Raw genomic sequence first — 23,710 nt, forward strand, 5'->3', positions numbered from 1 at the left:
AGATTAGTGGGTACCACTACCATTTGCCCCGAGATAAGCCTTCTGAAAAAAATTCCTAGAAATTGTGAGATGCCACAAAAATGGCTGAATGTTTTTTTTAAAAAAAAACACTGGATGCATTTTAACCATGTGATGAAGAATACCTCTCAAATCTGTCGTTTCAATAAACAGCCTTTCAAAATGCAGCATTTAGTTATGAAGATGGCACAATAAATAAAATCATAAAGAGAATCATGAAGTGAGCAGCAAAGTCAAACCTGAATAAGATACTTATTGGAAATGAAAACTGATTCTGTTAATATTTTTCATTATAAACATCTCTCATCCTAAACCGATCAATTTAGTGCAGTTTATCTTTAAGCCAAGCATATACCACTTCATCAGGACCTGCTTCCAGAGTTTTTTTAAATGCTAAATTAACCAAATAAAAATGTTAAAAAAAAAAAAAAAAAAAAAAAAAAATCAGAGTGATTTACAATTAATGAAGTACAGAATTTCTCAATTATCCAAACTTTAACTAGCTGTCCTTCAAGCTAACTAATCACGATGTCAATTTGAATCAGGCACTCTAGTTTGAGTGCCAGTTAAGCGAGTTAACTGATACATCTCCAAAACAGTCAACAAATGAATGTATAACATTAGCCAAAATTTTCCAGCTTGATGAAATTCATGTCACTTTCTTTTCTGATTTTTTTTTTTTTTTTTTTTGTTATTATTGCTTTACACAATTTAAAACTTCAGAAAGTTATATTATACAAGGTGCACTCTTACCTTCCTGCAATCTATCAAAGAAGATAAATGATTATACTACAATTTTATTCAATTCCCTAATGTTGGCTACCAATAATCATTCATAATAGAATTGTCATTTAAACACAACAGCTGTTATGACTAAAAATTCCCTCTAAGTTTAAACCAGCTAATCATTTTTCTAGCTGACATGATGGATTGCAAAATGACTAATTCTGTGAATCAATACCATAAATGATTACTAGAGATTTTAATCAGTACAATGAATATGGTACCTGGAAGCAGGGGAAGAGAAAAGGGAGCAATAATGATTTAGTTTATTTATATGTACAAAAAGGCTACTTTTATGCTGCATTAACAATTCAAAATAAACAACTTCACCTTCACATGATAGAATTTGATTTTACTATTAATCAGAGGATTTCTCACACTTTCAGTACAAGAAAGCACCATAGTTTTGCAAACCGAATTCAAGTGAAAAAAAAAAGAAAAGAAAAAAGAAACATATATATAATGTATGAACTATGTGATATTACTATTACCAACAAGATTCCCAAAGGAGGATGCTTTTTACAAGTGAATTTTGAAAAGAAAGTAACTCATTTTTTATTACATAATCATGGTCCAAACTAACAACATTTCTTGTTTTAATAATGTGCAGAATCAAACTCTTCTTTGAACACTTAAAAATTATATATAAGATGACTACAGTCAAAACTTGAAGGAAAAAAAAAATCTTAAGTAGGCTTACTGATCATGATAAAAATTTCTTTTATGTTAAATTCACCAATTTGAACAAAAGATCATTGAAAAATTACAGCTGAAATGTTCTTCTATCTATCACATTTTAATACACTGCAAATATAATTTAATGCTATGAAAAATATTTTTTCATTTTTTATACAAGAACATTATTTTTTTTCCCTAGTGATGTAAATGTCCTTATAAAGGAATGCATTCTGACTTAAATGAGGAATGATTATTCCCAAACAGTAGATACTATATTATATATAAATTATAAACTTGTAGTTTGTTTTTGGCCCAGTAACATTTAGAACATTTTTTACATTATAACATACAAAGAAACAGTAACTTACAAAAACAAAACATGAAGAAAAATATATTACAAATACATATACTATCCTAAGTGGCTCAGCATGTTTTAAAATTATGTTCCATACATAAATTCTCTGATAGGAGTACCACATAAAATTATCCATCTGTACAGACAATAACTAAGAATAGCAACAAACCTGAAGTTTCCTTTTCTTTTGTTTACATTTCATCTTCAATGCGATGTAAACAAAATGAGCAAATACATCACTTTATATGTATCTTGTTTTGCTGTTTTATGTCTTCTAAAATGCGTTTAAGTTTTTCAACATCCTGGAAGAGGGTTTCCATTTCTTCTTTGGATAACATTCCAGTGCTGTTTTCACTAACTGCAGGAACACTTCCCAATAACTGCTGAAGAAATGCTGGATCATCATATTTGGTGGTATCCATTCCTATGCGAGCTACAAAAATTTTTAGCCACTCAATCCAATCCATTGGTGTTGTTTCTTCTGAATTTGGAGGTATGGGAGGATATCCTTGGATCCAGTTATCTGTAACAGAATTTTTTAATTCCCTATTGGATGACATATGATCTGACATTCCAAAACTACTTATGCGAGTTTCAGATTTAAAAGCAAACCTATCAGGAGAAGGATTAGATATATCAGCCTGATGGCCTTGAGCAGCTTTTTCTTGTTCAATACCTTTGATTCCTTCACGAATATAATTCTTAAAGAATTCTGATGATCTCTGAAGGAATGGCTCAATATTTGCTTCTGGATGTTGCTGCCTAAATTCATACAGTTCCAGAAGTCCTTCTTTTGTATGTTCTTTTGAACCAATCTTTTTAAAAATTTCAGTTAAAGCTTCATGTGTAGATTTTGATAATTTCAGTGGTGAGCTCTTTGACTTTTTTGATCCACTGCCTGGTTCTGAAATACCATCTTGTTCATGGCTTTGATGGTGTCCTCTTGATGTGCTGGATCCTTTTCTTTCTTTTCTCCTGTCTCCATCTTTCCGTAAATGAAGAATCTTCTGTACATAATTCACAAGATCTGACTCTTGTCTGTTTGGAATTAACATCAAGTGTTTCATTATGTCCTCACCCTTGTAATTTACAAGGGTATAAATAGTAGTCTTTATAGTTCTAATAGGTGTGTCGGATGGGCGGTCTCGCCAAGAAGAAGAAGGATATGTTTTCAAAAAAACATGAAGATCAAGTAATATTCTATCTATGTCTAGTTCATCTATGTATTGATTCATCATGCGAAGCATTTTCCATAAACATTTCATTACTAATTCTGTGAATCTCTCTGAAGCATTCATATTTCCAACACAGTCATGGAGCAATTTGATGAGTGCACTCATTATTTGGCTTGGATTTGATCGTTGTAAAATGCGAACAATTAAAACATTAATTGATCGAACAATCTGGGGCCCTTCTTGCAATTCATTAAGACGTGCATCTTGCATGACTGTAATAAGGTGAGGTATCAAATCACGCAAGACATCACGGCTAGCTTTTTTAGCTAATGACTTGTTATCAAACAAGGATAAAAGAGTCATTGTAACACATCTGTACAGCTTTAAAACTTCTGCTTTACAGATATTTTCATCAGCCATGTGTTTGTTATGAGCAAGACGATACTGAAGTGCACCCATTACTAGTAATTGATCTACTCTGGTTCCCAGCACTGCTTCAGCTCTGTCATCTTGTCTGAGAACTTCATCAACTTGAGCAAAGGCTTCCACAACAACAGGAATTTCTTGTGCAGCAAGCTGAGACATGACCAAATTTAAAGCAGTATTTACTTCTGCTGAATTATTTAAGAGTTTTACAGCAGAGGCTGGAGGTCTCAGTCTTGTCTGAGGTAACTGAATATCAGGAAGATTGAGTATTTCATCTGCATTTACTTCTACATGATCTGGAATTTTAGTTTCTGGCTCTTTTGATTTAAACATTTGTTCGATGTCATCTACTTCCAAAGTCAGAGGACCCGTAGAATGCGGACGTGGTATTCGACCCTTGGGAGCTGTTCGATGCAATACTTCTGCTGAATCAATTTGCTGGAGAGGGCTTTTATTAAGTTGAGGAGAAGAGTTATCTTTTTGGAATTCTTTCTGTGTTACACTTCTAACTTTCGAGGATCGCTTAATCCTTTCTTCTAACAAACTCATATCTTTGTCTGCCAGCTGGCTAACATATTTATATACTTTTTCACCTTCAAGAAAGTATGCCTGAACAACACAGTTTAAAGCTGCATTGCGAACACTGTTATCGCGATCTGCAATTTGCTTGGCTATTTCTTTCAAAGCTACTGCAGGAGAGGGCTGACACACACACAGGCCATATGATTCTATCATATATCCCAATTCTTCTAGACACTCAGCCCTTTGTCTAGCATTTTTGGAAGTAAGACCTTGCATTATGTATGAAAACATTTTACTGGAAGGATATATCTGACACATAAGTTTGATTATTTCACGTACACCTTTTCTTACAGGATCTTTTGGATCACCCATTTTAAGTATTAGGTATGGCATAAAAGAAGCTGCTTCAGGCTCTAAGAGACGATAATTGCAATTTATTAATGCTTCAAATAATTGCTGAAGGTATTCTATTCCTCGGATCAAAACACTAGGATTAGTGTCAAAAAATCTCAAAGCTAACCATTTCAGAATCAAATCTAAATTAGATACAGTGGCATCTAAGTTAGCAGAGATACAGTCAACTAAAATATCAATAGTTTTAATGTGATATTTAAAATCATTATGGAAGCAGCTAGCCACAAGACTATGTCCCCAACATGCAGTAATCATTTGATCTTTTAGCTGAGAATAAAATTCTTCTCTGGGAGTTGTAAAGTTCCATCTCAGAACACGTAATGACTTTTCGTCATTCAGGCGCTGTTCTTTTAGGTTATTTGCTACTAGAGGTGGTGAGGTGTCTACTTCTTCTTCCTTTTTACTTCCTTTTGAAGTTTGAGCAGTACTTGCTTTTAGAGCGAGTTTTGACTTTGAAGTACTACGATTTAGCTTCCCTCTTCCAATTCCTGATGCAACATGAACATTATCGTCATTTTCTGTCATAGATGATGGTGGAGGTGAAGCACTGCTAATAACACCTCTGACAGCACTTTTTGGTTTAGATGGAGCTTTCTCAGGAAGACTAGGTTTAATTTTCTCCAAATGATTCATTACTATATTCTTAGATGCAGGTTTCAGTTTATTTGCAGCACGTGAAACAGCTTCATAACCAACATGTGTCGTGAATGGAAGTAAACTTTCTTGTGCTTTCTTACGTACATCATTATTTCTGTCTTCTAGACATGATAATACTGGTGTTATGCAGAGATTTAGTTCGGCAGTTGGAAGTGATGATGTTTTTGAAAGCTTTTCTGCTAACCAACCTAGCAATTCAATTCGCAGATATGGATTATCTGAGCGGAGAGCTGTGCTAACAGTTTCCCCTTCAAATACTGCTGAAACACCACAATGTTCAACCCATGAATTAAGACATTGAAGTGCAGCATTTCTTACATTAGCTTTGCTGTCTCCCAGAGCTGTTAACATTGCAGGGCATAATGTACGAATATGTTTATTACTATGAGGTCCCAAAGCAATGGCTACTGTTTGGCATATTGTAAGTGCCTGGATTGAGAGGTTTTTATTTGTATCTGTAAGTCTGTTTCTTAGTGCAGAAGGTAGCTCTCCTAAATTAGGAGTAATGAATTTTGCTTCATTTAAAATGCCAGATAATTTCTGAAGTGCTTCTTCTCTCACTTTCCAATTCTTATCTGCCATTTCAGATATTAATCCAGATGTTATCTGTGAACTAATGTCCATTCTTGGTACCAAGTCTGCTAAATTGACTGACAAAGTTTCATTTGATTCAGCTGCTTCAGCAGATGTTGAAATGGCAGATTTAGATGCCAAACCTCTAATTGGAGGTGGAGGTTTAGAGTCCTTAATTTTTTCCAGCTCTGTATCAATTTGTTGTAGTAATGAAGGTTTCTCATCTTCAAAAAATGTTCTTATTGGTTTTCCAACATATAAATATAATGTTCCTAAAAGAGCTAATGCCGAATTGCGTACAGTGGGATTGGTTGAGGAGAAAGCTTTTTTTATATTATCAATTACATCTTTTACTTGCAGTTTAAGTCCAAATTCCTTTATTGCATTTGCTAACCACAATAAAGATTCTGATTGATTTTTGGGATTTCGTTGTGAAAATGCTAAGCGTAAAACCTCTTGACTAACATATTCGAGATTAGTAGCTTCAGCAAATGCTGTCAAAGCTGCACCAGCAGAAATGCCATTTTTTGGATCACCTATTTTGTCTACTAAATCAGACAAACAACATTCTGCTGTGCAATGTGAAATGCGTGCATTTTCAACTATATATGTCAGTACTTCAAATTTCAGCTTTAAAATCTGAAAGTTATTTTCTTTGAAACCTGGTTTCTTAGCTAGAATACGAATTAAAACTTGAGAGGGAATAAAACTCTTGTCCATCTGCTGCATAATTTCTAGGAACTTTTCAGTGGCAGATAAACGTTCTTTCCAATTAGCACTCCCCAATCCATTTACAACATCATCTGTTAATAAAGTGGAGCCCTGTGATGCCACTTCTTCATCTGTCAATTCCTTTTCCGTAAACTCTGTTGTGGCTGGGACATCTGGAGGTCTTTTTAAAGCACTACCTTTCTTAGCTGTTTTGGATGAAATTCCTAATTTAGGTTTAGCAGACAAAGCAGGAGCTGATGCAGTCTTTTTAGGTGCCATCACCATTGGAACTTTACTGTCTACATTACCACCCGATTCAACAGCTGATACCGAAGAAGCTGATTTTGGCTGAGCAGCATGAACAGCTTTTTTATTAACAACAATCACTACAGCTTTTTCACAGCAGTCTTTGATTTTAGTCATTTTAATAGCATCTATTTCTTGCAGAAAAGGACCAAGAATCTTTTCTCCAACAACCTTTAATGCTGTCCCTAAAGCTTCTGCTGATGCATCTCTCACACTTCCATCTGTATCATTCAAAGTTTTAATTAATGAAGTGCAAAGAGGCTTAAGCAATTTTTTATTCAACTGTGTAGGTAAACAATGTGTAAAACACCTTGTTAAAAATGCTGCAGTTTCTCCCCTTACTTGAGGATTTTTGTTTTCTAAAGCAGCTTGAACATCTTCAAGTATTGACTCCAAGGATGTTGTTTGATATATAGCATCAATTGCCTCTCTCAATGCTTGCACCACATTTTGTTTTTTTTCCTTGAATTTCTCAAGAATTGCTGAAACACAGTGACTTGCATAAGGCTGAAACTTTCTACGTAATCCAAGGGCAAGGCTTGCTAAGCATTTTCCTGCAAGGCATACGACCAATATATTGGTATCCTTTACAATAATCTTTTTAAGGGCTCTTACAAGTTCACCATAATCACCCTGCTCCAATTTACGTTGTGTTATTAACTGATAAAGACCTTCTAAAGCTTCCTTTCGTTCCTGCCATTTTTTGGCCTCACACTGTTCATAGAAATCTTTTGGAAGTTTTGAAAGTATATCTACTATATCCATTAAATCATAAGGATCAACTTCAGGATGAAGTGGAGTATCATCCACCCCTTCTTCTGTGCCTCCAGTATCTGCAGTCAGTTTAGAATGAGCCTCCTGTTGAGATCGAAGAAAACGAATAACAACTGGTTTTTCATGAGCAACTTTTTCAAAATCACTTTCCAGTTCTGTTAACTGAACAGGTTTTAGTGATTGCAACTGTGGTTTAACTGCATCTCTGATCCAACGATACACTTCAACACAGAGCACTTTGGCTTCTTCTCTTACTATTTTATCTCGGTCTTCCAGAAGTCTGGGGATAAGCTTGACAAGAGGCTTAATGGTAATAACTTGTGGCCCAAACATTCTAAGAGATTCTCTAAGGGCAACCACACATGCTGCTACAACTTTTGGCGATTTATTATCTAATCCTTTTATTAATTCTTCTTGTACCATTTCCTGCTTTTCTATCTCAATATACATTAAAACTATTTCCAATGCAAGCTCCTTTGTTTTTGCCTTTGGAGCACCTAAACATTTTGTTACAATACCATTGATAACATCTCCACAAGTTTTTCCAGCACATGCTGCATTTTGAACAAATGCTAATACAGCAGCTAAGCCTTTTTCTTGTGCAACAGCATTATTATCAATCACAAATTTTTTAACCAAACCCAAATATTTTAGAAATTCTGAACTTTTTTCATCCTGTTGCTGAAAGAATTTTGTGGCTTCTTCATAGCCACTTACACGAGCTTTCCATAATTTATGCTGACATCGTTCTTCAATTGGAAGTTTAATGAAGTCATCTTCATCCATTTTAGCTTTTCTTGACCTTAAAAAAAAAAGTGCATATTAAACACCTGGTGTCATTTGATTTAAGAAACCTATCGAAATTGACAGGTTCCTATAAATTATTATGTATCTTTTTCATCGAACATGTTTTATTGCTAAGTTATCATGAAATGAGTGAAAATGTATACCAGCAAAAGTTACATTTGTATGTGTGTGTGTATATATATATATATATATATATATGTATGTTAAAGATACCAAGTAATTTTATAACCTTGGTTTTAATCCTTTTTCCCAAGTAAGCAAACAGAAAGTTTGCACCTGAACGTAGTTCAAGTCTCATGGTAGTGCAATACCAAGGCAACTCGTGGTAAAGGTGAAGCAAGCTCTGATGATTATCCTTGATATTTCCTAAATGTAAAACACATCTCCTAGGAGATATATGATGTTATACATTATGGGTGGGGGTCACTACCCAGACCCTGAAATGCCAAGGTTTTAGTAATACAGACCTTGTCAATTTTACCTATGCAAATTGCCACAAGGTGCTTTGACCTTATTGTAAGAGTCTCTGGATGAGAGAAAGATGTGGCAAGTTTTTTACCTTGGGTATAATATATGTTAAAGATACCAAGTAATTTTATAACCTTGGTTTTAATCCTTTTTCCCAAGTAAGCAAACAGACAAGTTTGCACCTGAACGTAGTTCAAGTCTCATGGTGTTTTACATTATAGGAAATATCAAGGATAGTGATCAGAGCTTGCTCCACCTTTACCACGAGTTGCCTTGGTGTTGCACTACCATGAAACTTGAACTACGTTCAGGTGCAAACTTGTCTGTTTGCTTACTTGGGAAAAAGGATTAAAACCAAGGTTATAAAATTACTTGGTATCTTTAACATATATTATACCCAAGGTAAAAAAACTTGCCATATATATATATATATATATATATATATATTACTTCTATGAATTAATAAGATAGAAAATTGCACTAATCCTATAGCAGGCATTCATGAAATAAGATGATGCATATATACATAAAAACTTAAACTATATGAAATAAACTATTTCATATAGTTTAAGCTTATATATATTTATTTTTAGGGGAGTGAGAGGCAGGTTTTTTTCGTGCAGAGTTGTGAATGATTGGAATGCCTTGCCTGAGAGTGTGGTGTCTGCAAGGAGTTTGAATGTGTTTAAGACCCGGTATGATGAGATGTGTGTGAGATAAAAGGACCTCCTAGATGAGTCTTTGACTCCATGAGGTCTTGTTTAATAATAATAATAATAATATGATATATCTGACTAAGAGAATTAATTTTTTTTTCTCTGTTAAATGTACTTAGCTCGGGGCAGGGGGGTTGTGTAATAACACCCATGTAAGATGGAGAACTGGCTAAGGATTAGATAATCTGGAACTCTGCTCTAGACATAACACTTTTTTTTTCAAGCTACCAAAGCCCACCAATCAGTAAAGATTAGGGGGATCTTCAATAGTTTGAAATCAGTCTCACATCAATGATGAAATTCATCTACATTTAGACATTCACAAAGTCATGCTGCAATGGAATTCAAACCCACCAACTGGCTGGAGAGTGCGGTCCTATCCACTAAGCCAGTGTTTCCCAAACTTTCAGCATCCATCTATGCCATTGTTAAAAATTTAGTAGCACCGGAGTATCTCCCCTCAAACACTGGCAATTGCGGTGAAGTTATGATATTTCATTCAAGCATGAATAATTATAAACGCATTTTTTTAACAGTTCGGTTTTAATAAATTACATACATTTGAAAAATTTTAATTATACAAATTCAATATATATACAGTAGAAACAAAAATTATGAAATTCAAATTTCCTGTAATAAAAAAAAAAAAAAACCTGAATGAGATATATGAAATTCAGCAAAGAGTTCCAACCAACCACATGGTAAGAGCTATTTGCATTTAAACTTATAATGCAAGAAGTTTGAACCACGTGGCTGGAACGCAATTATTCCATTGACCAGATGCATTCATAACAGAAGTCAGTCCACACATGTCAAGAGATACATTTTGTTTATAACTTCCTTCAGGATTTTCAGACCAAAATCATGTATGGAATTATTGTTTCAAAAAGGTAACAAGCACTGTTAAGTGAAAGACTTCATTCAGACAGATGCATATATGACACACTGGTACTAAGGAATATAAGACATATCCTGGCATAAAAGGAATTGGTGTTAGGTGTCTTTAATATCAGGATATAATAGTGCTTGTTATATCCTGATTTACAACCAATTACCACCGGTTGTAAATCACCTGGCCAGGTTGCTCCTTTAGTAGTCCAAAGAGAGATGTAAATTACAACATTGGCAAGATCAGGACTGTGCAGCACAAGGTACAGAATCTCCAATTAAAGTTTTACAAATTACGCCTAAACCTGTTTCCATGATTATGATAAGTGCACATACATTAATGAGTTTATTGAACAAGTGGATAGCACCACTACTGGTACCTCTCTAAAGTTAGTTTAGAGAAGTATGGCTATTAGATCTTAAAATGACAGTCTCCAGATCTTTGGTAAATTAATGCAACCATACTTGTTGAGGTTTGGGAGAGAGTGCTTCATAGCTAATGCTGATTCTAAGAATAGCCTCTCAGACTTGTAACTGTAACAGATGTTCTTCATCTGATCCTATGTGAAAATGCCACATATTGATCATAACTGTTTACAATAAAGTTTAAGGAAGCCTCACAAATGCTTAGGACCCCCACAGAATGTAACAAAAATCAAGGCTTTACACCAAGTATGGTCTGCTTTCATTAAAAATCTAACTGCCACGAACCTAGGATCGACACACGTAATGCCACAGAATGTGACAGCAACAACTATCAGTGTCCTAACACTGTCCCACTTTGGACACACTAGCAAATCAGTTAACATCTGCTTTGAAGAACATAAAAATTAGAACTGAGATCATTTGTATGGCAAGTTGGGATAGGCAGACTATGCTCTAGATACTCCTTCACATAGGATCAGATTGAAAAAAAAAAAAACATTTATACCAACCACTGAATTAGAAACCTTTATGCAGATGTATGTAAATGTCATTTAAGAATGCTGCAGATCAGTAATTGTCAACAGGACTGATTGATCGATCACAATGGAGTTCGATAAAGGGTTTATTGTGAGTACTGTCTGTCTGGAGCCCCAATTTTGAAAACAGCAGAAATGACTGGTCTTTCAAAAGGCGAGATATCCTAGGTGTTTAATCAATGGAAAAATAACCCATACTGTTTGTCTAAGAGGCATAACTGTGGTCCTAAAACAGTCTGTCAAGAACAGAATCGCTGTTTATCCCCTCCGTTCCTTGACCACCACCCCAGGACTGGTTGAGCCCTCCTAATGAGGGATTAAGTACTATATCCTATGCCTGCAGCCTGTGTGTTCATGGGGTCAGTTTGCCTGCTTGCAGGATGAAAGATCCCAGATGAACTGGCAGAAAAAAACTTGCTGTCCAAGCCCAAGACCGGCTAACTTGGCTATGGCTGAGAAAGATCCTTAAGCTTCTCACGTCGTCAACAGGAATCGAAGCTAGGACACTCCTTCCCCGGGCATATGGTTGCAAAGCACATAGCCACTAGGCTAATCGTGCGGATTACGGAATCGCTGTGAAAAGGCTTGTATAGACAAACAGAACTTCCTGTGTGAAGCAATTGACTGAAGCATTTAATGAAGACTGCTCCCAACCCACATCTCACTGAACTATTTGCAGAGAACTGAAGAGGATCAGCATTGGCAGTTTCATGCCTATATGGAAACCAATGATTTCTATGAAGAATTGGAAAGTTTACCTACAGTAGTGTGAGGAACACCATGACTGGACAGTGGAAAAAGTAATTTAATTTGATAAGTAACGATACACCTTGTTCTGTACCGATAGTAATCAGAGCTTGTCGGAAGCCCAATGAAGCAATGTTCATTGCTTCATTGGGCTTCCGACAAGCCCAATGAAGGCCTTGTAAACACAACTCAAGGGTCTGGAGGTAGTGTTATAATGTGGGACATGTTCTGTATGTACAGAATGGGTCCTCTGATATTGCTGGAAGGTTGTGTGTCCTCCAAGGAATATTTGAACATTACTGCTGACCAAGTCTATCCTACAATGTTGACTTTTTTTTTTATCCAGCAGGTGATGAGAGTTTCATGGAAGGTAAGGTTACAGTCCATCATGCAAGAATTGTTCAGCAGGCATGACGACAACTTCCACCATCTTCCCTGGCCACCACAAAGCCAAGATCTGAACTCCATTGGAAATGCATGGGACATGTTAAAAAAGAGATCCGGGAGCAAAGTCCTCTTCCTTCAAATCTGAGCCAGTTATTTAAAGGACTGTATGTGAATGCCTGGTATGTTGTAGATGCAATTCAATATAATCCTTGTGGAATCTATGTCAAACTGCATATGTGCTGTAATTCAAGCTAAAGGAGTATTAAATAAGTTTCTAATTTAGTGGCTGTGAAGAAGTCATTACAGGTCTAAGAGGCTATTCTTAGAATTATGGTCAGCTATGAAGTACTCTCCCAGCAAGTGTGGTTGTATTAATTTACCAAAGATATTGGAGACTATAATTTTAAGATCTAAGGACATTAGTTTAGTGGCCTATGATTATGTTCTGATGATTCTAAGTAGAAAGCCAGTGAAATATTAGTGAGTTTAATAAATGCATTTTTCCCCTCCTGGTGTTATTTATACTGTTAAGCAATGCGACACTTAAGCCTTTCTTTAACATAAGGTGATATTTTATTTACATTATGGAAATGTCAGAAGCCACTTCAATCAAGAAATTCAGAGAAGACCAAAAGGCCAACAACAGACTAAATGGTGTTGACCAAGGTAGTGCATACATTTCAGTATTCTAATATGCAAACAATAAACCAGAAGTTTAAAGATCCAACAAGTACACAGGTTAGTGAGAGGACACTGTTTACATGTAAGCCCAAGATAAACTATTTTGTGTGTTTAGGCATTTAAGCCTAACTGGTAGAACTCATGTTAGAAGCTTAATGGAGTGAAAATGGCATAGATTTTTACGAAAAAAAAAATCAACAAACCTAATTATCACCTTAGACATATAGAAGATGATACTGATTTTCTCTCTTACAGATTACCCAAATTATTACCTAAATCTCTTATCCCTACTCCTTTTCTTACATTAAAAATTCTACCAATTTTTAAATGTCCATTAACAATTTTATTTGTAAATAATTCTGGTATATTGGTCAGCTCTGAGATTATCTCTCTGTTTAATATTCCCTTGAATGACACCTTAACGCTATGTAAAAAAATATTTTCATCCTAATATCACAGATCCCTTCTCCTTTGGTATCCACTCTGGTTATTTCTCTTGGAAGAACCAAATTTACAAACAGATAGAGGATACAGCTATGGGTTTCCACTCCTCCTGCCAATTTTTTCATTAAAAATATGCTCTTGACTCAGTCCTTCTTAAGTCTTCTATATGGTTAAGATATGTAAATATGTCTTCTACAGTGGCGTCACATGCCCATTCAGGTTGGGTGTGCTGTTGTGTGGATTATGCAACACTATGCTGTGCACTCTTTAAAAGTTTTAAGAGTGCACAGAATGTTAATAATTTGACCTGCTGCACTATCCATACATCTGATGCTTAAACCCAGGCCATTAACATGAATGTGATGCAATTTGTGCTTCAAAAAGTATTCTCTTCATGAAGCATTAGTATAATGTGTTTCATTTTAGAAATTACATGAAGCCCAGAAATAATTAGGGGAGCCCAGAAATAATTAGGAGCAACAGGAATAAATGCAAAAATATAATATTCATGATACTGCTATTCTGTGGGTGTGCACCACACACACTCGGAATATATGCTCCCGGTTCTCTTATCTGATTTCATGGACTAGACACATTAGACTGTTTCCTCCATCTTAACAATGAACACCGTCAAGAATCCATTTTCCACTGGAAAAGAAATCCAACATTCACAAACTTTCCCATCATTCTTCTCAATAGTACTGTATTATTAAAACTCACCAGTAGAGCCAATAAAGATTGTTCCAATGAGCCCTTTCTTCTGCTGAACTCCACCACATGTGCCATCTAATAGTTACAATTCCTATATAATCAATATAGTCATTTCTCCAATCCTTAACCTTCTCTTCAGAAGATTGTAGTAATGTTATTTTATCATTCCCTGTCTTCAAGCTTCACTTGAAAGTAGATGCCTTTATGCACTCCTCATGAGCAAACTCCCATCTCTCTTAATTCCTGGTGTGTAAAGAGTTCCTTATTCCTTAAGTTGACCCACCATGGACAAAACGAACTCAGCCACCATCTGTATGGAAAAACAAAAAATACATCTGTAATACAGACTATGGGGCAGTCAGGTTTAGCAGACCATGCTTTGAATGACACACACATGCACAAAATCAGATGGAATAAAACCATCTATGTTCCAATTCAGCAAGTTCAGAAGTGAAAGACTTTTTTTTTAGAATCTACAGCTTCCCTTAAAAACTAACCTATTTTAAATGAATGTTTATTTAAATTAGGTTAGTTTAAACATTAAACTGTTAGATGTTAGGGATCCTGTATTACAACCCAAGCTTCTGAGCAGCACTCAGCACCTAGTTAAGATCCTAAACTTGAGTCTATTGCGTCATTTGTGGTGTGTGTTACAATTTTATATTATACTCCTTGAAGGTAGCACGGTAACTGACAAAATACTAGAAATATTAAACATCGGTTTTAATTATTTCATAGTGTTGCTTTTTTACTCTATTAAGCCTCTAACGTGAGTAAAGATCAATCATCATGACAATTAATGTCACATACTACACTGGTAAGAAAAGATCTTTTGGATTTCCCCCATTCTTTTATGAAGAAATCTACTTCTACTTTTGTTTAAAGACAAGCTTCATTCCTTCATTCCCATCAGGTGTTTATGTTTATCACCTTTTTTTCACTTAAATAACCTTGCAAACAGAAAGACTTACAAAGTAAGAGGAGAGACATTAATTATATATTCCATTTATCATGACCAGTTAGAGCTGGCAGGCAGAGATCACAGAATTGAGTGGAACTGCATCACTTCTCTCTCAATGTTCATTTAACCCTAAAATGGTAAGAATTAACAAACATGATAATTTCCAAAAAAGGAAATGAAAATCACATTTTTTAAAACTTTTCTCATGGTGGTGAACCTATGGCAAGTGTCATATGAGACAGTGCTGGCATAACACCAAAATATAAAGAAATTAAATTATGCCAAATTCTAACTTGTTTTTTTACACTGAAATAGCATAAAGATTAATTTATAACATGTTTAAATTTTAAATATTAAGGTGGTATTTAATTTATAGTAAGGTTGGTGTCAGCAATTTGTCCCCCCCCTTTTTTTTTAATGCTGAGCCCATACACGAGAGGTTGGTAGATCAACCTAGAGCACATTAGTACCGTGTATGAGTTGGGAAAGAAGGTACTTGTTCACATTTGATTTGAATGACTGTATATTGTATTCCTTAGGGAACACAACAAGGGGAAGGCTGTTCCATAGTACAGCAGTTGCAGGGATGAAGGAGGAGGAGGAGAAGAAACTTGTTCTGTGGGTTTCAAGGTGCACTGTGTAAGGGTGTTGAGCAGCAACTGCATGTGTTCCAATGAGCTTAGTACTAGGTGGGGAAATTATTGATGTTATTTCAGATGATCATTTTCCAAATTCAAATATTTGTAGAAAACACATAGTGCAGAGACCAAAACGTCTGTGCGAAAGTGGGGAGAGGAAGTGAGTTGGTAAAAGATGGGTCATTAATATGTCTGCCCTCCTCTGTATTGAGTCGAGCATTTTGAGAGAGCTTTTGGGGGACCCCCACCCCATATTGTGAGAGCAGTATTTGATGGTTGGGCGGATTTGTGACTTGTATAAGGTTAACAGCTGTTTAGGGGATGAAGCTGAGGATGCAATGGATGTTATTGTGTGTTTATGCAAGGAGAGGCATGACGTCAGGGTAATTAAGAAGGGAAATCTCAAATTGTCTGGAAACTTGGGTGTTGTCAAAAATAACACTGCGGGAAAATGGTTTGTTTTTTTTTTTTATGAGAAATGAGACAATACTGTTTTCAATGCTAATAAAACCCTGGTTTTATTAGTACTGAAATTGACTAGGTTATTTGAACCCCATTGGAGGATAGTTTGGAGGTCTGAATTGAGGGCAGTGGGTTGCTGTTCTGTAGGTTGAGGTGAGTTGTGTGGAGTAAGGTTTATCAAAAGAAAGAGAAGAGTGCAATGTGCTGTTGTCTGCAAAACTGTGTATTGGGGTGGAGGTAAGCTGAAGTAGGTCATTGATATATAGTAGGAAGAGTATGGTGAGAGGATAAGGAGCCATCCACCATCCCATACAGCATATGTGTCCAGACAGGAAGCTGGCAATCCAACTATAGGTCTTGAGAAAGATCAAACGATGGCAGCTTGATTAGCAAGCCCTTATGCCAGACCAGGTCAAAAGCCTTGGAGATATCAAGTGCAACTGCTTGAGATTCGCCAAACTTCTCCATGGCATTTGTCCAGAGATGGGTGACATGTGAGCAGATCTCCTGTTGATCGGCAGCGACGGAATCAATACTGGCGTTTGTTTATTAGACAGGTAGCTTCACGGTAGTGTAGGACTCTAGAATTGATGATTTTTTTCCATTACTTTGCACAGAACTGACGTGAGCGAGATGGGGCGGTAGTTGGATGGCAGTGGCTTGTCGCCCTTCATGGGAATGGATCAAATATAGGCCAATTTCCAGGCTGGGATAGATACCAGTGGAGTAAGACAGTATATATAGGCAACATAGGACAGGAGACAGTTGTGGTGCACAAACCTTCAGGACTATTGGAGGAATGCCATCAGGGCCAGGAGACTTTTTTGTGTCTAATTTAGACAGTATTTTACTGATCTCTTTCTGGCAAAAGGATATAGTGGGCATCTGGAATGGTTGGGGGGAGGGAGACATTTGCCATTGTCAATTACCTCTGTACAGAGCCTTGATAAGACCTCATCTCGACTACTGTGCCCAGATTTGGTCACCTAGGTTCCTTCTTGATGGGGAGGAGGTGGAGAGGATCCAGAGGCGAGTGACTAAGATGATAGTGGGTCTATGGAATGAACCATATGAGAACAGGTTGAAGATTTGTGGGTTGCAGAAATTAGTTGATAGCCGGAAAAGGGGAGATATGATTGAGACATTCAAATTGCTAAAGGGTTTCTATAGGATTAATTAAGAGGATAATTTTGAGATCAGGACTGGTGGTGGGAGAACTAGGGGACACCAATGGAAGCTGGGCAAGAGTGTGGTTAGCAGGGGTGTTAGAGCTGGGTTCTTTACTTTTAGAGTGGTAAATGAGTGGAATAAGCTGCCAGAGTCTGTTGTGGGTGTTATGACGGTGAGTGAGTTCAAGGCAAGGCATGATAGATACTGTGAGAATGTCGTATAGTTGTGTGGATATGATGTTTAGGACCTCCCTCGATGAGTCTAAGGACTCCCTGGAGTCGGCCGTAATAATAATAATAATTATGCATACACTGGAAGCAAAGTGTGAGGCCAGGAGATTGGCCTTTTCTGTAGGTGATGATGCAATGGAGCCATCTGGGTATGATAGAGGTGGGAAGAGTGTTGGGCAGAAGTTACGACTGATTGCTTTGGCGAGAGACCAAAAGTTTGGTACTCTTTTTTTTTTTTTTTTTTTTGCTTGTAAGTCTGTTTATGAGAACTGAAAAGGAAGATTGCGCCAATCCACATAAGAAACTTTATGATCCTCAAATCAATGAAGTGTAAAGAAATCAGAAATAGAGCACCATTTTTTGCTATCCAGTAAGACATTTGAGCAGACCAAAAGTTTCTTAGCTTGGGCATAAAACAAATCACAAAAGTGAAGGAATTTCAAAGAAATAGAATTTGGATAAGTACTGACTGCATGACAGGCACATTATGCCAATTCTATGAAGTGTAAAGAATTTGGCAAGATAAAGCAGTAAAATAATGGAAATACTCTAATTAGAAAACTTTTAATCACATTAAATAGAACATCATTATGTTTTGCTGTCAAGCATTTGGCAATAGAATCATCAGGATGAATATCAAGAAAACAAATGTAAAAAATTGCAGAAAATTGTGGATGTAAACAAAATATTTCACAGCTGAAAGCAATCCCATATACATGATGTGCCTTAGAGGCACTTGCTGCAAGAAAGATTTGGTGTATTGTCTGCAACAACCATCCCTTCACTGTCCAAAAACTGTTTAACTTGGAATTAACAGATTTACTTTTTAACTACATGATTGATTTCTTCAATATGATGCACTCTCATTGTTAAATTAAACATTTCTTTAACTAAACACATTTATAGGTCTGAAATCTCCAATGCGCCTTATTACTGCTGCCCAATGTTGGGATAAATCTTGTATTCCAGCAAAGGTTTTATTTTTATATATATATATATATATATATATATATACACTGGGGGAGCTCTTCCCCCTTGATGCCTACAGCGCCCTTCCCCCCCTGAGTTATGGATAGGCCAGTTCTCCTTGAATTCTGATGACTCAAATTTTGAAGACTCGAAAGGGGGGGTTCCCCTGACGCCCAATCCCCCAAGTTCCGGACTGGTAAGCCGGTTCTCCTTGAATTCTGATGACTCGAATTTTGAAAACTCGAAAGGGGGGGAATTCCAGCGCCTACAGCACCCAACCCCCTGAGTTCCGGACTGGTAGGCCAGTTCTCCTTGAAAATTCTGACTCGAAAGGGGTCCCCACCCCAGTTCCCAACTGGTAGGCCAGTTCTCTTTGAATTCATATGACTCGAATTTTGAAGACCTCGAAAGGGGGTTCCGCCTCTGGAACAAGAAAAAAAACCCAGTCTGTTCTAAGATGGCTGTTTTGAAGTATTTACATTATTTACACTCTTTTGGGTTGATATATTACATAACTAGAAATCATATAAAAAGCCATAATTTTGTATTCAAAAGTAGTACTGGATTTCTATGTATAATTCTTCTCTTAAGTTCAATGCAGAATATAACACATTCTTATTCACATGTATATTATATATAAAATTTTAGCAATTACTGGAATTTTTCTGCTACCTCCAAAATTTGGTTTAAATATCTTAAAGATTTTCTTGTTACAATAGTCATGACTCTTGATTTATGTATATTAACTTTCAAGCTCGTGTTCCTGCAGTGATATATTCTAGGGAGAACTAGACTGTTTAGAATTAACACAAGACAGCTACGAGATGTGTGTATAATATCAGTGACTGTAAGCTCACAGTTTGTTTGTTATGAGGATGGTGTACAAAAGTGCTGAGAACAATAACCCTAATATCATGTCAAGTTACCATTTACTCATGTTTGAAAATTTAGAAAAAATACTTCTATGGGATTTCTGAAAGGTAAGAGAGGAATTAAATACAGATATGGGATTTAACTAGTATAATTCCTTGGGAAGTAAGATATAAAAACTCAAATTTTCTTAATAAAAGACCTGTTGTAGTAGTTTATTCTGTCAAAGTGAGTCTTTTTCACATGATTTCGGTATTTTTCACTTGAAGATGTTCTTCACCAATAAATCTTCAATATGATTATCATATAAATTGTCAATGATAATGTGTCACAACGATACATCATGGCAATGTTATGACTAAAGACTAATGGTTCATAGTCATCCTATGCACCTAATGTCATATGTTGGTTTCAATGAATTCATGAAGAGTACATGGTTATTTCACCTGTCATATTTTAAATAATTTGTTTCTCCTCATGCTATTTGTTTTTACACATCTAGTTATCGTTTATTCAAATTATAGCATTGTCCAGTTACGTCTAGAGTAATGAAAATTCTCAACTTTAAAATTGAGAAATCAGACTAATCAGTGCACTGGTGTTGACATTTGTGTGCATAGATAATTTTCCTTTCACCTATGTTCAATAAATTAAAATTCAGTGGGTTATCTTTCTAGTGCACTTATTATAGCTAAAGCCCTTAATCATGACATGCTCATGGTTCTTTTCCAGTACCAATGTTATGTTTCTAAATTTGAGGTAAACGGTCAAGGAAAAGTGCATCATCTGTAATTATCACAGTGGGAGGTATGCTATGTAAGTTATAAGCAAATGTAAATCCTTGCTCTTCTTTGGAATTGAATCAATAGGACTGAAGTTATGTGAGAGCACTGAGTGTCAATTTCGTTCTACCAGTTTGTTCCGAAGGAAGAAAATCACTGTAACCGCTGTATGAAAATAAATAATTTACTTTAAGTCCATGCACAGAATTAAAATTTCAGTTTTTCTAAGCAGTCAACACATATCACTCTTCTAAATGGATCATAGAGTTATGCAAACAAATAAAAGTAACACTGGAAGCTCACATGAACTACACAATCTTATAGTTTCCAGAAATCAGTAAATGTGAGGGATGTTCAGACTATTATATAACACGAAGATAGTCCAAAGACCGATCATGGACAAGCCCACACTAACCATTATTGACACCATGGCTATCACATTACTCCTTAAAGCTGTTCACCAACAAAACATCTATGACTACCTCAGGCAGCATATTCCACATTTACCATTCTCCAAAGCCAAGTAAGTCTTTATACCTTGACTAACCATACTCCTATGCAACTTTCAGGGGTGACATCCTTGTTCTCTCCTGTTCATTTGTGAAATTTTCCAATACATGACAGGGAAGGATGGAACATGGAACTGTTCATTTGTGAAATTTTCCAATACATGACAGGGAAGGATGGAACATTTCTGAAAGGTAAGAGAGGAATTAAATACAGATATGGGATTTAACTAGTATAATTCCTTGGGAAGTAAGATATAAAAACTCAAATTTTCTTAATAAAAGACCTGCTGAAACTTCCAGAAGTGACCATGGAGGTCACTTCTGGAAGTTTCAGCATCAACTGTATAAAACCCCTTTAGCAACTTAGATGTTTATCATATCTTTTACTTTCTGCCTATAAGCTAAATTCTTTAACCCACAAACTTTCAGTCTATTCTCATTGGAAACTCCACAAACAGTTATCATTTTAGTCACTCACCTCTGAATGCTCTTGACCACTTAAACATCACAAGAAACTTATGTCAAACAAACAGGCAAAACAGTCCAGATGTGATCATATCAAAGCTATACAAAGAAGGATAATAGCATCTGTATCCCTACATGTCAGTGAGTTTCTTAACATTCAAGTGATATTCGATGATATTTTGCCCAACTTTTTTACTATGTCCTCCAACTTCAACTCTCTGTTCACCAATACTCCTAAATCCCCACCATCACATCAATTTCTTTAAGTGTATTTCAATTTATACAACAGTTTTTTTTTTTTTTTTTTTTTTTTTTAACGTACAAAATGAAGCGGCACCAAGTAGATCCCTCTGCCACTGCACTGGTCTGCCTTCTCTTTGATTCCATTTCATTATAAGGAGTGAGCCGGATAAACAATACATATTACTCGATCCGGGCTCACCTCTTTTTAATAATGATAATAATAATAATACGATATAATAGATCAGTGTATTAGAGCTAAGAATTGTACAAGTAGCGAGAAAACAAAACCTGAAAATTTTAAGGTAAACAACCAGTAAACTGTTCATAAATATCCTGCTGTTTAGCAATCGAAACATTAAAAAAAGGGACATTATTTACCCAGAAAAACCTAACCCAAAACCACTTACCCGATTAATAAGTTCTCATAAAAAATACCACACTTGAAGCACCTGCTTTGTGAGACAGCCCACAACAATACGCGGCATTAAAATTAAAGGTAGATCCTACAAGATCAACATACTTTCCGTAGACAAATTTCCACTCACGTTTCAACCGACAGTTGAAACTAACGTCACAACAAACAGCACTATAGGTAGCGTTACTATCCCTAAAAGCAAATATCTACAGACGAACTCGGGAAATTCAAATTAATTTAGTCAATATAGATCTGTATACAGTACTGTATTTTATTTTTATTCCCCTAGGTTTCTGAGTGTAGATAGCAACAAAAACTAACCACAACTTGAAACGCAACCTATGTAAGCAGTGAGAAATCGAAATTCAAACGAAATATTTACACAGATTATCTCCAATATAACAAGATGACTAAATCCTACAAGAAAAAAAAGCAGGGCGCTTTGGAATCTTAAAGAAAATCAAGAATCAAGATAGAATCAAGTTTCATTCCACTCAGAAATTATTATTATTATTCGTGACACCTCCAAGGAGTCCGAAGACTCATCGCGGGAGGACACCCATTGTATGATAACGATTCTCTGAATTGCGCAATGCAGTGCAATATGAATGCTTTGTGTGTGACGAAAGCTCTTTGTCCCGAAACTGCCATTGACAAGGAAGGGGAGGAATCTTAGTTACGCCACTTCTTCCTTCCTAAAACTTTCCTACTTGGAGCATCGATAAATACCGTATTTTTCGGACGAGAAGATACACCCAAATTTATGAGACAATTTTTAGAAAAAAAATTATTGTATAAAAATATTATTATTACCGTAACTTGTACCAGCGGCATTCAGTTCGTCTTTATTCATCTCGTTACTGTCACTTTCGTATTATTCTGAACTCTTGTCATCACTCTCTTCAGTAACGCACTCAGGGTTTATTCTTGGGGTGGGAGAGAGTTGAGTTGACGATTCGAGAATACACACTACGCATCGCATACGACCTATGACTGAGCTACTGCAATGATCGCTAATTCATAAGTAATATAGAAATAGAAGATATGACACAACATAAATAAAAAACAATGAATTTTATTTATTAGGAAACGATTTCTGGAACATTTTCTACTTGTTTTTTTCTTTTTCTTTGAGAGAGCCAGGGCCGTACCTCTGGGTACGCCACTGACTCTCTTCAAAAACTAAGTCATCTTCAGTACCATCCATCACGTTACTTATGCGGCATTTTTTAAGACTTAATAATCGTCTCGTAAAATAATGTCGTCGAGATTATTTTACTTAATCATCTCGTCGATTATTAAATAAAACCGCATACGCTCGCCCATTTACTATTGGGCGAGCGGTGAAGTTTTCGTATGTAAATCGGGGATTCCCACATATACAGCGAGACAGATGTTTGGCACACATCGAAAACGTGAGAATCCAAGACTTACCCGGTATCACCTACCTTCGGGCCATAAGACGCATTCCAATTCCAAATCGATTTCTCTACGTACAAATGTGAGTCTTAGGGTCCGAAAAATAGGGTAAACAAAAATCCTGAGTTTTACCAAACTTACGCATATATTTTATAACGTAAGAGATGCTTCAAGGGTGTGTTCAATTTGCAACCGTTTATCTTACAAAACAAAAACTAATTAGTAAAGGTTCATATAGTTTAGTAGCTGAACATTAAAAAATCTCATAATAAAGTTATTATATGGAAACCTCATTGGAGTCCATAAATAAATAGCAGGAAAACCATTAACATTTGACTAAGATTCTCACAATACTTGTCACGCTTCATCTTGAA

At 36.0% G+C, this 23,710-nt stretch overlaps 1 protein-coding gene across 1 annotated transcript; it reads right to left on the bottom strand.

The window, feature by feature from the left end:
• Positions 1-1,043: 1,043 nt before the first annotated feature.
• On the bottom strand, positions 1,044-22,043 carry msps (msps cytoskeleton-associated protein 5). Its single transcript, XM_090400947.1, has 2 exons — positions 21,910-22,043; positions 1,044-8,194 (listed from the first exon to the last, which is right to left on the bottom strand). The coding sequence occupies exon 2, from the start codon at positions 8,176-8,178 to the stop codon at positions 2,071-2,073; it is 6,108 nt and encodes a 2,035-aa protein (XP_090257073.1). The 5' UTR covers positions 8,179-8,194; positions 21,910-22,043; the 3' UTR covers positions 1,044-2,070.
• Between the last annotated feature and the right edge of the window lie 1,667 nt (positions 22,044-23,710).

Source organism: Typopeltis vanoorti, chromosome 11 (assembly GCF_054136105.1).
Source record: "Typopeltis vanoorti isolate ZY-2024b chromosome 11, IOZ_Tvanoo_1.0, whole genome shotgun sequence".
Lineage (NCBI taxonomy): Eukaryota > Metazoa > Arthropoda > Arachnida > Uropygi > Thelyphonidae > Typopeltis > Typopeltis vanoorti.